The sequence below is a fragment of the Emydura macquarii genome, unplaced genomic scaffold (genome assembly GCF_026122565.2).
Source record: "Emydura macquarii macquarii isolate MOO-44397 ecotype Brisbane River unplaced genomic scaffold, CSIRO-AGI_Emac_v2 contig_2834, whole genome shotgun sequence".
In the NCBI taxonomy this organism is placed as follows: domain Eukaryota; kingdom Metazoa; phylum Chordata; order Testudines; family Chelidae; genus Emydura; species Emydura macquarii.
The window spans coordinates 5,623,109-5,640,000 of NW_027132971.1; the positions used below are offsets into that span (position 1 = coordinate 5,623,109).

At 37.6% G+C, this 16,892-nt stretch overlaps 1 protein-coding gene across 1 annotated transcript in view; it reads left to right on the forward strand.

Annotated features, from left to right (window-relative positions):
- The window catches only part of SMARCA5 (SWI/SNF related, matrix associated, actin dependent regulator of chromatin, subfamily a, member 5), a 46,238-nt gene that overhangs the window by 24,316 nt on the left and 5,030 nt on the right, over positions 1–16,892 (forward strand). The window contains exons 10-22 of the mRNA XM_067568019.1: positions 972–1,081; positions 1,407–1,633; positions 3,408–3,529; positions 3,610–3,762; positions 5,018–5,154; positions 5,973–6,117; positions 6,355–6,474; positions 6,701–6,811; positions 9,066–9,179; positions 9,432–9,554; positions 11,619–11,751; positions 14,735–14,853; positions 16,000–16,212. Coding sequence (XP_067424120.1) covers positions 972–1,081; positions 1,407–1,633; positions 3,408–3,529; positions 3,610–3,762; positions 5,018–5,154; positions 5,973–6,117; positions 6,355–6,474; positions 6,701–6,811; positions 9,066–9,179; positions 9,432–9,554; positions 11,619–11,751; positions 14,735–14,853; positions 16,000–16,212 — 1,827 coding nt within the window. The remainder of the gene's footprint in view (positions 1–971; positions 1,082–1,406; positions 1,634–3,407; positions 3,530–3,609; positions 3,763–5,017; positions 5,155–5,972; positions 6,118–6,354; positions 6,475–6,700; positions 6,812–9,065; positions 9,180–9,431; positions 9,555–11,618; positions 11,752–14,734; positions 14,854–15,999; positions 16,213–16,892) is intronic.

Here is a 16,892-nt window from a genome sequence, read left to right on the forward strand (position 1 = left end):
AGCTGCAGTGCCTCATGTGACATGATGTCTAGCTAGGGAACTCAACCTATGGAGGAGAATAGGACATTAAGCAATCAAACTATAGCTCGTATGAGATATCATGGGGGCATATCTAAATTGAAGTATTTTATGTTTGGTAAGCAAACAATGTTCTGAGGAAAACAGCCATTCAGGAAAAATGTCATTAAGTTGAAAATTCAAATTTCTGTCAAAACAGTTTTGATAGAAAATTTTCACCCATTTCGAGTTGTCATGCAAATGCATGAGAAACCAATAATGAAACTGACTCATCTAAATCTTTTTCCAACTTGAATCACATACAATGGAAGTACCAAAAACTCTAAAAATTGAGGAAAATGCAGAAGTCTAAGGTGTTCCTACTCATCTTGGCTGGCACACATAATTCGTACATTTGGGTGGGAAGCAAAATTCTTGTGAGGTCATCTCTTAGAGAGTTGTAGCTTGATGACCATGCTCATTTTTGCCTATCTCCAGCAGCTTTTCATATCTGTGATGCCACTTTCATCTCTAGAGCATTCTCATGCAGCATGGTTGTCTGTAACTGCTTGCCATGTTATATAAGAAAAATAGATTTGGGGCAATTGGACCAGAGCCATACTGGTATTAGCCAAACTGGTATTTCTTTCTTTTCTCCCTGTGCCTCTTCAAGATGGTCTGATCTGAATCTTTGAATTCTTCAGAGGAAATTCAAGTGTATTCCTCTGGAAGATAGTTGTCTATTTTAATCATTTTTCCAGGGGACTCAGTAACAGTCTGGAGTCTGTTCTGTCTCTAGAGCTTCAATGAAATACATTGCTTTAAAGTACCAACAGATTAGTTTCCAGAAATTTATTCGGTTAGTCTTTTATATTGGATTGATAGCTTTTGCTTCTCTAGGAAAGAATAAACAGTGAAAGGCTTTAATTTTTTGCTTTATTTGAAACTCAGTCTAAAAATTCAATCTTCTCTAGGTGCTAAGGCCATTCCTCTTACGCCGTATTAAAGCTGATGTAGAAAAGAGTTTGCCTCCAAAGAAGGAAGTTAAAATTTATGTGGGTCTTAGCAAAATGCAAAGAGAATGGTAAGTAATTCAGACACTTGTCTGTACTACTGTTAAAGCTGACTAGAAATCTGCTGCTTACAACTCAACTAATTAAACTACTACTTTTGTAGAAAAATACTGTTGTATTGTGTAGGATCTGATATAATTGCTTCTGACGCCACCAGCTGTGAGGAATCCAATGTTTCATCATGATAGCTTTACCTGTTGGCTAAGTTGCTGTTTATGCAGTCATCAGTGAGCTCTTCCTATGGAATGGGGGAGGGTCTGCTTTTGAGTTCCTTCTTTACAAATTATACAATAAATCAGATCCTTTTATGTAATTACAATATCACTTTCAATATAGGTATACACGAATCTTAATGAAGGATATAGATATATTGAACTCTGCTGGGAAATTGGACAAAATGAGACTGTTGAACATCCTGATGCAATTGCGAAAATGTTGCAATCATCCTTACCTCTTTGATGGAGCAGAACCTGGTCCACCTTACACAACAGATATGCATTTGGTTACCAACAGTGGTAAAATGGTGGTGTTGGACAAATTGCTACCGAAGTTGAAAGAACAAGGTCTGAATCATATTTATTCCTGACTTGAGGGTTTTCTGATTCATTTGATTTAATAGATGGAATTGAAACTCCAGATGTATTTTCTCTGTAGATCATAGATGTATTGGAGGAATTGTGGAGACTAGCATGGCCCCATAGGTAATTGGATCACAATCCAATAAAGGTTTTATAGATCAGGGTCAGGACTTTGAAATCTGTTCTTTAGTTAAGTGGGGGTCACTGAAGCTTCAGTTGGTCCCGAAAATTGTAGCCTGCTTTCACAGCAGCAGCTGCCAAAAGCACATCACTGTAGAGTTCTGCTAACAGTACTGACTCTCTAAGATACCAAGACATATTCAAAACCTTGGTGTTAACCTTCAAGGTCCTCCATGGAATTTGTCCAACATAACTTGGAGCATGCCAGTCTCCCTTAATGGCAATATTCCTCACAACGGAGAAGCTTGTGAAACTGGAGAAATTATGCTTTCTTGGCAACAGGGTCAAGGCTCTGGAATTCATTACAGCAGGAGATCAGATTCACCACAAATATTACTACTTTCAGAACAAAGTGTAAAATTTACTATTTAGATAATATTTTTACAAATGGAAGTAAGCACAGCAAAGGAGGAGACAAGTAGAAAACTTAGGGGCAAAGGGAAACATTAAAAAAGAAAAAGGGGGGAAAAAACAGAGCCATGGGCAATAGGAAGTAAACCTAGGTTTAGTTCATTGGTCTGTATTTTTGCTTTATCCCTTGGGAGACACTCAGACGCTATCGTGATGGATGTCATTATAAGATTCTAGATGGGAATTGTCAAATCAAAATGATAGTGTTGGCCTTTTTTGCTTGAGGCTTGTTGCTATATGCTGTGTCAATTTTAGCTGTCGTGGCATTTGCCTTCAGTCCTAGAAAAAATTATCTGGATTAAACTAAAAATGGATCACAATGAATAGATCCTTATCCGGTGTAAAGGGTAAGTGTTTTGACTAACTGAACATGGAAGAAATAATTGTGGCAATTTTTTTGCCATTTATGAATGCCATAAACAGGTCAGAGAGTTCCAGTTCTGTTGTGTTGCAGTAGAACACATTATTGAATGCTGGTCTTGGTAATAAGTGTATAAAAGCATTGTTAAATGCTTTAATATCCCAAACTGTTCAGTTCATCTTTAAATGTAAATTTTCTGGTATTTGCAAGAGGGTATTGGGTTGTGGCTTGATTTTAATTACTCTTTTAATGGAAAGGTGGTTTGATGGTGGTCCCTACTGAAATCCTTATTTAGCGTGACTCTTTGTGTTTTAAGTCAGAGAGTTTTTGTCCTTGTATGCAACTTCCAATAAAGCATCAATATCATTTTCACACTAAGGTTGAAGAATTTTTAAAGAATATTGAAATGTCTATGGTGATGCTATGGATATTCATTAAATAAAATACTGAATAGCGGTACCTGACTATATATATAATACCTCAGCATTATATATGTATTTCTGTTATTCATCTAAAAGTTCCATATTAAATGAGGTTTTAGAACCTTAAACAATGTCAATTTTTTAATTCCTTCTCTTAATCTAGATTAGATTATATAAAAAAAAAAGTTAGAGTAATACTTTCCAGGTATTTTTTAACAATCAGTAGTTTGTCAGATTTTGAAAGAAGACCACATTGATCAATTAACAACGATCATCTTGTTTTACAACCTTATGTATAGGTGTTAAAAAAACAAAACAAAAAAAACCCAGTAGCGTTTATGTAGCTATTTATTTGTTGAACAGTTTCACTTTTTACCTCCAACAGGCTCACGAGTGCTAATCTTTAGTCAGATGACCAGAGTACTAGACATCTTGGAAGATTACTGCATGTGGCGAAATTATGAGTATTGTAGATTGGATGGACAAACACCTCATGATGAGAGACAAGTGAGTGTTTAAAAAATTAAAAATAAAATTGTGTACTCATAGAATATACAATTATATTGACTTCTTTCTTATTTATACAGGCTTCTATTAATGCATATAATGAACCTGACAGTTCCAAGTTTGTGTTTATGTTGAGCACACGTGCTGGTGGTCTTGGAATCAATCTGGCTACTGCTGATGTTGTAATTCTTTATGATTCAGACTGGAATCCACAAGTAGATCTTCAAGCTATGGTAAGAATTCAACAACAGAAATATCATTATAGATAAATGTCTTTCTTACAAAATTGCAATCTGTACAAAATACAAATCTATATATTGCATTTCATAGTGTCTCCGATTTGGTTCTGTATATACTTCTGTCCATTTTAATTCAATAGTACTGTCTTTTTAAAATTAAGACTGATTTCTATGCTCCAAGAGTAGTTGACATTTAAAAGGACGACACAGCAGTTAGGTCAAATTTGGCTAAAACTTTAGTTGGGGGGGAAAGAGCCTTAATCTGTCATTTTAAGACATTGGAGTAATAACTTCACCATTATCTCTTGAGTTGAATCAGCTTTTCTGTTACTAATTTGCATTATAAGGGCACACATGATTAAACCTTACATCAAAAAACATTGCTTCCCAGTCTTTGATCTTATGGAGAGAATAATATATTGACTTACACATTAAAGTATTAGCTTTATTGTTTTGTAAAAACTTTCATATTAAAGGTGTGAATTACATATATACAAACCGGGTCTCTGCATGCACATTGGCATGTTGAAAATCTGAGCATTTCAACCAGGCTTCAGATATTTTCAGATATGCTTAATATAAAGGTTGTTCAAAAGAATGACACACTAAGACAGAACAAGAACCAAGGGATGGAAGTTAAAGCCAGACATATTCCATTTGGAAATGAGGTGCAATTTTTTAACAGTGGAAGGCTGATTAATCCTTTGAACAAACTGGTAAGGGGATGTATTCTCCATCTGTTGTTTTCAAAGCAAGACATGAAAGCAAAGCCTGTCTGGAAGATGCTTTAGTCCAATACAATTTTTATTAAACTCAATATAAGGATAACTGGGTGAAATTTTCTGGGCTGTTTATATAAATACAGGGGTCAGACTAGATCATATAATGGTCTCTTTTGGCCTTAATATCTGTGAAATATCTGATTAAACTATGTGCCATGCATGTCTTTTAGACAGGAACCTTAAGCAAAGCGTACTGTTCTACACTCCTCTATGCAAGAGACCTCATTAACTAAGCTTTATAGTGCCAATAAGAACTGTTTTTTGGGTGGCCATGTCAACAGGGTTTTTGAAAGCATTTTAACCTGAAAAGTAAAGTTTATTATTTACCAAATTAGTATGGTAATTAAGATAGCTACCCTCTTACAATTAATTCTTGAATTTAAGTGAGTTTTTATCTTTATATTTTAGTATAAGCACTTTACCATGCTATGCTAAATGACATGAGTATTTCACAATTTTCTGCATAGGATCGTGCACACAGAATTGGCCAGACAAAGACTGTTAGAGTGTTCCGATTTATCACAGACAACACTGTAGAAGAAAGAATAGTGGAAAGAGCAGAAATGAAACTTCGTTTGGATTCCATAGTCATTCAACAAGGCAAGTGTATTGAGACAGCTTTTCTATTTTTGTACTTTGCTACTTCTCTCCTTTGCATTCTCCTTTTTTACATGTAAATTCTGGGTGACGTTTTGGCACCATTGACTTCAGTGGCGCCATGATTTCATATTCTGTTCTTAGGATGGAAGGGATGGTAAATTTATTGGGTTTTTTTTTTCCGTTAAGTGTGGCAGTTTTTCAGCATAACACTTGTTACTGCATAATTATGGAATGACTAGGGCATCCCAGATGGCTAAGAATGGGTGTACTTAAATAAAAATTTAAAAAGTGAAAATGCTTTAAAGAAGAAAGTATAATAATAAAGTTTCACTTCTGTGACTAATTTTAGAATAATGGAATAAAAGAGTAATGATGATGTAACTCCATATATTAGCCTAAATTTTTTATTAGTCTGATTTGAAATTAATTATTTTTAAAAGTACCATAGCTATTGCTGTCATGTTCACGGGGAGATGTGGACTTGAAATTATGAAAATGCTGGCCAGGAATGAGAGTTGACATGGAAGACCTAAGACCCAGAGTCCTCCTTTGATGGAAATACAAATTAATGTATTACTAAGCAAGAACCAGTCCTTACTTAACTATCTTGATTTGTCACAATTTTTTTTTAAATGTTGAAACCAGTTTGTGTGACTGAATTTTGTGTGTAGCCTGTGACAAACATAATAGAGCACTTCCTTTCCCTCCTTGTTCTTCTGTTCCTGACACATCCAAGTGATTGGCCTAAAATCATGTTTTGTCCCAAAAGTAATTAAACTCTCCAATAAGGTATTCTCCTCCAATGTTTTTATCTTCAGGAAGACTGGTGGATCAAAATCTGAATAAAATAGGGAAAGATGAAATGCTGCAGATGATTCGACATGGAGCTACGCATGTGTTTGCTTCAAAGGAGAGTGAGATTACTGACGACGATATTGATGGTATTTTGGAAAGAGGTGCAAAGAAGGTGAGATACAAATTAAAGAAACCTGAGATGTGTTCCTACATCCTTTGAATAACATTACAAATGCAATTAACATTTTTCTGACTAAAATTTACATAATAGATCAGGAGTGTGTTTTTTGGCATTAAGACCTATACTAGTAAATCATTTTTGGATTTTTAATCTGAATCGGTGAGCGTGTGCTCATGAATAAGGAGGAGCATCTTTGAAAAATATTACTCAATGATAACTTTTTTCCAGACTGCAGAAATGAATGAGAAACTCTCAAAGATGGGCGAAAGTTCACTCAGAAATTTTACAATGGATACAGAGTCCAGTGTATACAACTTTGAAGGGGAAGATTATAGAGAGAAACAAAAGGTAATATCTGAATTTATTTTGGAAGAATTCACTGATTTGTAGTATTTGCGCATGTTACTAGTTTGGTGAACATGGGATACACAATATGAAGATTTCTTCCTTGTTAAATTTGTGGAAGGCTATTAATCCAAATACTTTAGTTCTAGTTTTGTGTAAAATTCATACTTTGTATAAAATACTTTACAGAACTTGAGGTCTCTTTAATTTATTTTTTTTAATATTATAGATGGCATTCACAGAGTGGATTGAGCCACCTAAACGAGAAAGAAAAGCCAACTATGCTGTTGATGCTTACTTCAGGGAAGCTCTTCGTGTCAGTGAGCCAAAAGCACCAAAAGTGAGTTGACTTATTTTAAAACAGAAAATGATTGAAATGTGCAGAAGACAGATTTACATTAACTTGCTTCCAACTATAAATCCAATTCTTATAAATTTCCACCAGTGGAAAGTTTAAAAGTGTGTGTAAAATAAATGAATGATGCATATAAAGGCAGTTTAAAGATGCAAAGTGGAGTGTTCAAAGGACTTTAAACATAGAACTCAGGGAGGCAAAGGAAGATTAAGAGGACAATGAGATCTTTCAGTCAGGTGGTGGAAGATTATTTTAAGTAAAGGAGTGAGAAGTCGGATTTTAAATAACTAAAGTGGATTTACCTTAAGTGAACTTTTCCTCAAGTAATTCTTTGGCCTTCCTGGAGATCCTACTTAAAATGTTGTATTGTTCATCTGGTTTCTAATGTCTTTTAAAAAAATAAAAAACATCTACCACTTGATATACAGTATTATCCTTTTTTCCACAATGTAAACAGTAGCTTTCCTCATACTGTATTCTGAAGCAGTGTTTTGTTGTGTCTGTGATGCTCCCAGTTCTGTGCAAGAGCATGCGTATCAGCCTTAGGGCAGACTGTTAAAAACCAGGGCAGAAACCCCAAATTGATTGGAAGTTAAAACTTAAATTCCATCCACTAACTGCATAGTCCTCAGGCAGTTTAACAGCCTTAAAATGGAGTCATAGATAGTCCTCTTGGGTACTCCAGTCTGTCATGCCATGCAGATGAGCGTATCTTTGTGATAGATGGCCCGTTACAGCAAAAATCACAGGAGTATTTAAGTTACTCCTAATCCCGAAAGACCCCAGCTCAATTGCGTTTTAGATCTTTCACCAAAGACAACATTCACAGCCAATCCTATGATAAACTATATGAGGACTTACTAAATACGAAACGGAAATTAGAGAGTTATTTAGGTTAAAGCAAGTAAATATAGACACTAGCGAGTTACAGCCTTACCTTTCAAATGGCAATAGAAGCTTCTATAATCAGCAAACGCTCTTTGTTGTTTAGGGCTAACCAAGGGTAAGCAACTGGGGATCTCTTGCTTATGCCTAGAAATGCCTTGCTCACACAGAGTCCAAGCAGTATAGAGATCCTTAGTTCCTTGTGGTTTTTATCCTCCTCCTGTCGTGTGCTCTGAGCTGCAAACTCAGCTGATGGGAGGAGTCCACTTGCATGACTCATCTTCATGGAGGAGGAGAGCACAACAATAAGAGTATTTAGTCTTTTTGTTGACAGTTTCTTATAAGAACGGCTGTACTGGTTTAGACCAATGGTCTGTCCAGTATCTTGTCTTCCGACACTGGCCAGTGCCAAGTGCTTCAAAGGGAATGAACAAAACAGAGCAATTATCGAGTGATCTATCCCCTGTCATCCACTTCTAGCTACTGGCAGTCAGAGGCTAGAGACACTGAGCATGGGGCTGCATCTCTGACCATCTTGGCTAACAGCCAATGATGGATGTATCCTCCACAAATTTATTATAGTTTTGGCCATCACTCCATCCCCTGGCAACAAGTACTACAGGTTGACTGCATTGTGTGAAGAAGTACTTCCTTTTGTTTGTTTTAAACCTGCTGCCTCTTAATTTCAGTGGGTGGTGACCTTGGAGTAAATATCATTTTCTTATTCATTTTCTCCACAACATTCATGATTTAAATCCAGGTGTAGGGAGTTTCTAGTTGTAAGATCCAACCGTAGCCTGTCTGGTGTTGATGGGTGTCCTCTTTCAGGAAGGGCATAACCATTTCTGTAGAAGAGCAGCTCTTCACACCAAATAATGTTCCTTTCTTTCATGGCAATTCATATAGTCAGAGAGGCTCACAATACAACTGCTCAAATGTTACGTTGATATGGAACACAAATATTACAAGTAAGATTAATGCATGCGGAAAGTCACAGAGTTCAATAGAGTTGAAACACTAAACACTTTCTTATAATTCTCATACCTATTTTATCAGTATTAACCCTCAAGTAAGGCAGAAAGATTCCAGCTATGTATCTTAGTGTCCAGACAGGGGACCTTGGCATGAGCTGGCACCTGATCTGCCAGCGTCAGTCTCCATTGTGAATTCTTAACAGAGGTATTTGTATGTTCTTATACAACCAAAGCTACCTTCTGAGGAACTAAGATTTTGCCTCCTTTTTTTGGTCATTACATGGTGCTTCTGAATGAATTTAATTATAAGCAAAAGAAACTAAACTTGAAAGTGAATCAAATGTAAAGTGTATTGGTTTTTGTTTTGTTTTTTATTTTAGGCTCCACGACCTCCAAAACAGCCTAATGTTCAGGATTTCCAGTTCTTTCCTCCACGTTTGTTTGAACTACTAGAAAAAGAGATTCTGTATTACAGAAAAACTATTGGGTACAAGGTATTAAAACTACTCTTGTACAATATTTGACTATGTTCTCTTCTGTCTTGAGAAACTTTAATTACTGCAATTAAAAAGGGTATTTTAATGTTGGCACTTTGAGTGTGTGCTGTTTTGTCACTCAGATAATTCAGGAGGAGTACTGTTATTTTGCATGCTAAAAAATAATCAGATCTTATCTGGAGAGTTTTAGTCAACTTCTGTGAAACTCAAATATAAAAGATGATGAAATTCCATAATCTAAAATCTCAGGTACCTCGTAATCCAGACTTGCCAAATGCAGCCCAAGCACAAAAGGAAGAACAACTTAAAATTGATGAAGCTGATCCTCTTAATGATGAAGAGTTAGAAGAAAAGGAGAAACTACTAACCCAGGTATGGTCAATCTCTTAAAATAACCTCCAGCTGTACCTGACTTCATTTCTTTGTCTTACAGACTGATCTAGGAAAAGCCTTGATTCTGTGGAATTAGACCACTGGTTCTCAAACTGTGATTATTAATCTGGTTCTGGCATCTTTCTCCAACAGATATTCTGATCCAAACTGCAATGAGACTTGGAGAAATTATCTCTGGGGGTGTCCAGCTCCACCTGCTGGACACTCAACAGCCCTCTGTTTGGATCCAAACACTGGATCTTGTGGGCATCTAATGCTGCTGAGTCTGAGCAGAATCAGGGCTTTGGTTCCTGCCTCTATGGCTCACTCCTTAGTAACCCTTCTCAGATCCCGCAGTCCAGTTACCCTAGGCCCCAAGACCAATGTGGACCCCTACCACCAATCTCCCAACTAGTTTGAGCAGATCCTTTCCCAGAGTTCCTCCAAGAACCACCTCCTTAAACATCCACTCACCCCCCTTTCATAGAGGAAGCATAGAGACTTACAAACTCCTGGAAACTTCCCTCCAATGTCCTTACCACTCTGAGGGCCTGTTTTTGGTAAGTCCTTTCATGGTACCCAGATCCTCCTCTCCTGTTCAGGCTTCAAGCTCTCTCTCACCTGTTCAGGTCCAGTGGTAAAATGGTTCCTCTAGCTCAGAGAGCCTGTGCCTTTTAACAGCAACTGTGAGCACCTTTCTTTGTTCTCCTGGTCTGTTGGGGAATTTCAATTGCTCCAACTCCCTCCCTGCAGACAACCTGAGATAACCAGTTTCCGTCAGGTTGGCCAATCTCTTTAGCATATCGATTGGATTGCCACTCTATAGTCATTCCATGTTAACAACTTTATTGTCCTGCAACTGTTTTGTGACAACATGACATGGTTTGTGTCAGCAAGTAGCTGATTTAATACATATTGAGGGTTAGAGTTGTAGACAGAGTTAATAAAATCAATCAGAATTCATAAGTTGTACATAGACAGATTCCCCAAGATATCAGGCAACAGGCGAAGAGGGGAGATTTGGTACTGAAGTCCTACTCTTGAGGAGGAAATAAATTAGATACAGAATGGAGGTTACATAACTAAGCAAATTATATCCACTAAAGCAAGCTGAATTCAGTTTCTCAATACTGTTCTAATATTACTTTTTCAAGTAACAGATTAGGTAAGCCGTCTCTAAAATGATGGCTGGCTGAATCCTATTTAAAGAAAATAATTAAATGGTAAATAAATTTTTAAGAGGTGAAAAAAAATGCTCACTTGATTTAACTCAATCACTATTGTGAAACTGGACTAACTTGGTAAGCACCAGGTGAAAATCAGTTAGCCATTTGGCTTATAAAAAAAAAAGTACCCTGATGTTCCCAGCCTAGTCCTAATGAATATGCATCAACATCAAGGACCTTTACCACTGACATTTATTTAAGCATTCTTTGCTGAATAGGCGTTGGCAGAAGCCCACCAGTTCAAACCCAGAGCTAATCTTTCTGTTAGGGCGGAAGCATTTGTTCATAGGAGAGATGTAGAGACTATTCTTGCAAAATACACGGGATCATTTTTAACAGGTATTTTGTGGTTCTGCTACCTATGACTGATGGAGCTGTTAGAGTTTTAGCTTCTGAGGAGGGAGTTTATTCTCTTCAAAGAATTTCCATGGATGCCTTTGTAAGGAGAAACACTCACAGGTCGAGGAAGGTAGAGTTTGTGATTAATTTAGGGCCTTGAAATGGAAAGAGAAAAGTGGAATTGGGACTGGTGGGATAGGCAAACGGGGATAATGTTTATAATTCTGTGGTCCTCGTATGCAACAGTATGGGCAGGGGGAAATAACTTCTCCTCTCCCCCACTCTGCTCTAGTGGAAAAAAAGTCTTCAAATTAGTATAAAACAAACCGTACCAGTAAAGAACAGATTTTAATGCTGCTGGTGTTTTGTTGTTGAGCTAAGACACCTAGAGCCTTGTATAGGTGTGTCTTTAGTATTTAAATTGAAATTAATATTTTCACATTTTTTAAATGAACAAAACCAACACAGTTGACTAAAAGATGTCTGTATTGTTTTAAAGGGATTTACCAACTGGAATAAAAGAGATTTTAACCAGTTCATCAAAGCTAATGAAAAATGGGGCCGTGATGATATTGAAAATATAGCTCGTGAAGTCGAAGGAAAAACCCCAGAGGAAGTCATTGAGTATTCAGGTAACTTTCTCCTTGAATTAGTCATTGATGTGAACATTTAATAACTTGTAGTGGATAGTACCTGATGTATTCTGGCACTTTCCCAGTTCGTAATGCCTGTAAACAAATTAATTTTTTTTTTTTTTTTTGCTTTTGAAAAGTTTATATAATGACCCCTTAAGACATGTGGTGGAATAATTGATTTGACATTGGAAAAAGGACATGGTTATTTAGGCACATATAGCCACTCAGTAGTTTAACTGCAAATCTGAGATTTGCAGTTTTAAGCATGACCAAAATAGCTATGTTTTATATTCTGAATTGAATCTCCAAACTTGTTTGTAACTTTTCAGAGGATAATTGATGTTTTATCTTCAAAGAAAAATATTTACTAACCTGGCATAGGAAACATTTAAGTTTATACCACTTGGAAATTTTGCCCTGTTATTTTCCCCTCTCTCTAGCTAAACAGCAATGCCCCAAAATTTTTACATACCTACACTTTTTCAGAACATTGGGTTGGGGTACTTTTATATATTTTAAAATTAAATACAAAAATAGTAATTCCTCTTGTTCTTCATAACTTGATATATGCATAAGAAAAATCATGAACTATCAAGATTCATCAGCCACTTCCTCCTTCTGAGACTACAAGTGGCAGTTGCCATTGCAGTGGCAGCTGCAGGCTCCCGAGGGGTACATTTGTAAAGGTAGTTATGCGCTTATAGGTGCCTAGTAGGATTTTTCAACTCCAATTTAAATTAAGGAGAGTTGGGCACCTAGGTGGTTTTGAAAATCCCACAAGGCACTTTGTCTGCATCTTTCACTTAAATACCTTTAAAAATCTGGCCCCCTGGTCTCAGAGTTTATACTTCAGCCCTTTGTTGATCTTCCCTCAGTCCTAGTCTACCCCATATTAATAGCAAGTAGCTGTGGAACTTGTCTGCAGAGGCAGCTGTGTCCTGTGGGTGGGTGGAGAGAGAGTCCTGGTCTGATGTACCTCAGGGAATGTATAGCAATAGGACTTTTCTGCAGAGATTGCTCATAAGCTTACATTGCCATAATTGGAGAGCAGTGCTGAGCAGTATGAGTACCTGCTGACTCCCTGGCCCTTCTGCCTAGTCCAATTGCTTGCTCAGAGTAGGTAGATTGGCTCCCTGGTTCCAAGTCCCACCCCCCCACTTTCCTGTTACAGACAAAATTATTTTTCATTTTTCCTTTGTTGTTGTGAATGTTCACTCTAATGAATGGTATGTGGAGGTGAAGAAGAGAAATGCTTTTCTTTTTTTTTTTTTTTTTTTTTTTTTTTGAATTTGGAATGGGGTTGGAGGAGGAATGGAGAAGAATACCTGTTCAGAGCTGTCAAACCAGGACAGCTTCTCACTCTGCTCTGGTGAATCACAGGAGACTTGTCAGAAGATGATGTAGTCCTAGAGTGGAATGGATAGCCCTGCACCTGAGTCACCTTCAGCTGCAGTCCTCTGACCAACCCCCCTGTTTAGTAATACTGGCTTTGGACATGGTGGGAAAGTAGACTTGTGGATGAAGATACCTCTGTGCCTGAAGTATCTGCTCCACTCTAGGAAGATCATCTTCTGGCAGACATCTGGAGAGGAGTCCCAGTTTGACAAATCTGACAAGGTCTGCCAGAATGGAACTCTTCCTGTATTGGGTTATGACTTACACTCTCTTCCCTCCAGTTTATCTTGCAGGACTTTCTGTGCACGCATGTACCTTCCCCACTCTCTCCTACATTTACAAGGCTTTTGCATGGTATGAAAGTGGGGAGAAGGGTGTCATGGCAGTAGCCTTGATTACCCTCTAGTTTGCCCCCCACCCCCCTGTTTCCCTGGCTTCAGGGAAGAAATGGGCCAGAGAGTAGAGCTCCACTGGTGGCAAATCTTGTGTGGTTCACCAAACTAGCTCTGCTTTCGTGAACCAGAGGAGGTTCACTCTGACCTGCTTCTCATTCCCCACCCCCACAAGTTTTAAAAAAATTGATATCCATGTTTGAAAGCTATAGTTGGTAGGGGAGTAGAAGCATGGTAGGTGTGGAGGACATGGGAGCTGGGAGGTGATCATATCAAGCAGTGGGCATATGGTTAAGAGCATGGGGTGACCCAAACTGTGTATAAGGCTCTTAAGGAAGGGAGCTGGGGGAGGAGTTCAGCTCCTAAGGGGTGGGTGGGTGGGTGTGTGGGTGGGTGTGTGTGTGTGTGGGTGGGTGGGAAGAGACGGGACGGGAAATGTAAGAGGCAAACCAGGAGGAAAAGGCACTATTTGTGTAACCTTGACCAAATAACATTACATCACCTTACATCCCCATTCTTATAAAATGGGACAACTTGTCTGTGTTTGTAAAGCACTTTGAAGCTTTTTTGAGAAATAATGAACCAGGTGTTAAATATTTTATTTTAGCGTATCATTAGTATATAAGCCATATATACAGTTGTTGACCTCCATTTTTCTATCCCTGCCTCTCAAAATGGTATTTTATGTGGCTTAAGGTATGTCTACACTGCAATTAAACATCTGTTGTTGACCTGTATCAGCTGACTGGGCTACAGGGCTGTTCAAATTGCAGCATAGAAGTTCAGGCTCGGGCTGGAGCCAGGGCTCTTTGACCCTACCCCCTCGTGGGGTTCCAGGTCTAGCCTGAGCCCAAACACTGCCCGAGTTGGCCAGGTAGTTGTGGGTATTTAATTGCAGTGTAGACATAGCTTTAGGGAGTTGGGATGGAATAAGTGAAGAAGATGGTTTTAAAGCAAAACCTGGTTTTAGCAGATAGAGCTACTTTACTATATAAAGCATGTGGTTATATCAGCAGTAGTGCTATTGCTATCACTGTTATGCAGGAGTAGGAATTAGTGTCTGACTAAAGGAAATTGCAAGTGAATAACATTTAACAGGTTTTTTACCATAAAAATTTTTCACTTTTACTTGTGTAAACTTATAAGATGTATGAGAAGGGACTAACAAGTGATTTATTTATTTTTACTCTTAGCTGTGTTCTGGGAAAGATGTAACGAACTCCAGGACATAGAGAAGATCATGGCTCAGATTGAAAGAGGAGAAGCTAGAATTCAGAGGCGGATTAGTATAAAAAAAGCACTTGACACAAAGGTATTTGCTGTGTTTTTTCTCCTTTTATTGTCCTGTATCTTTTGGGCTAACCATGATGCTATAATTCTAGCTACCAGTGTTTTTTTGTAGGGGTGTGATCTGCACTATACTTGAGTCATGTGTTTGAAGCCCTTTTAAAGGGTAGGGATGTTTTGCCTGAAGATATAACAACACTATTTTCACTGCCAGTAACTGTCTCATTGGTCTTTCTCACCCCTTCCTAAAGTCTCATCCTTCGCTGTCCATATACTTGCATATAACTTGCTTCTTCACCAATAAATTTGTAATCTCTTCCTGCTTTGGCCAATATCCATAATCTTTCAAACTGAGTGTTTTCATAGCTTAATTCTATTGCTAGTTGACTTTTGTATTGCAAAATCACAAAGAGGTATGGTTCATCCTGTGATAAACTTTGAATGCCTAGCATACACTTCGGAGATGTGAAAAAACAATTTTTTAAAAAAATCCAGTTCTTCCAAAGTATGTAGCCAACCTCTTTTTATATAGAGAGGGAATTCTGACCCCACTGTCAGAGTGTAATTGAGCTGCAGTACTTTCATCTGTGTGGGTGCAACATGGGGTAGAATAATCATTGTATAAAATACATACATCTCATATAAGAAACTTGTTTGATGTAGAAGTATTGTCCAGACAATTAATGAATTTGACATTAACCTGCACTGGTATTCAGAGCTTTTAATTGTAAGAGGGTTTAATAACAAGAATTATCTACCTTTCAGGAGCTGGGTTAATATAAAACTACTGTTGAACTGCTAGTGGGATCTGAATAACAATTTTGCAAATATGACAGTGGTGTCAGGACTCAAAACCTTACAGCTGGTCAGAAAAGATCATTATTCACCCTTACAAACTTGTCTGGATCAGCTACCTGTGCTGCTGTTCAGACATTGAAACTGGTAAATTCATCACCTGAATTTCTCTCTTGAACAAGTTGGATTCATCTACTTGATTTATTTTTACAATTATAATTGACTAACATTTGTATGGACTATTTAAATGATGCATTTATTTTTAGTATTGGCTACTGTCTGTTGCATGTGATCTGTAGCTTGATAAGAAATAGCTGTCTCTAATTCTAAATTGTTTCTTAGTTTTGTATACTCAAACATTGTCTCTTTCCCTTAGATTGGCAGATATAAAGCACCTTTCCACCAGTTGAGAATATCATATGGTACTAACAAAGGGAAGAACTATACAGAGGAGGAGGATCGCTTTCTAATCTGTATGCTTCACAAGCTAGGATTTGATAAAGAAAATGTTTATGATGAATTAAGACAGTGTATTCGAAACTCTCCCCAGTTCAGATTTGACTGGTTCCTTAAGTCCAGAACTGCAATGGTATGTGTTGGTTTAGACCTGTTTGTTCATTGTTTTTATTCATAAGATATTGTTTCATCCTCAATGTTTATATTTGTCAGTTCTGTTTTAAAACCTATGTACACAAACTCTACCGGGGAGAGAACATTTTCAGGGCAGGTTTTTTAGTGGCCTTTGACATGTGTAAGTTCCTATAGAGAAGAAATTGGGCAAAGGGCAACTGAGGTAGTTCAAGATGCATGATGAATTCACTAATCACATAGCCGCAAAAGCTCATTAGCATGTGGTTAAGTGTATGTATGTGTATGTAAAATGTTTTCCACAATTGAAAATTTATGCGTTAAGCTTATGCTTTTGGTTGCTGCATCTAACGAACGGCATAAAACTTAGAAACTAGTTACTGCACGTTTGGAAAAACAAATAAAACGTTTTAATTTGCCTCAGTTCATATATTAGACTGATATTTAATATAGACTTGTGTGGTACAGAATGTTTTAGAATATAGGAGCTGTGACAAAGCTCTTCCTCTACCTTGATGGGTCCAGCATTTCCTTCTAGCAGAAGATCAGGGAACTACTTCATCTCTTACTGTTCTTACACTCTCCAGTGATGGGTGAGGGTAATACAGACACTCTAAGATGGCCGCGCCTTGCTAGCTCCCAGTCCTGTCTCTGGTTCTCGTAGGCCCTTGCCTCTTTGCT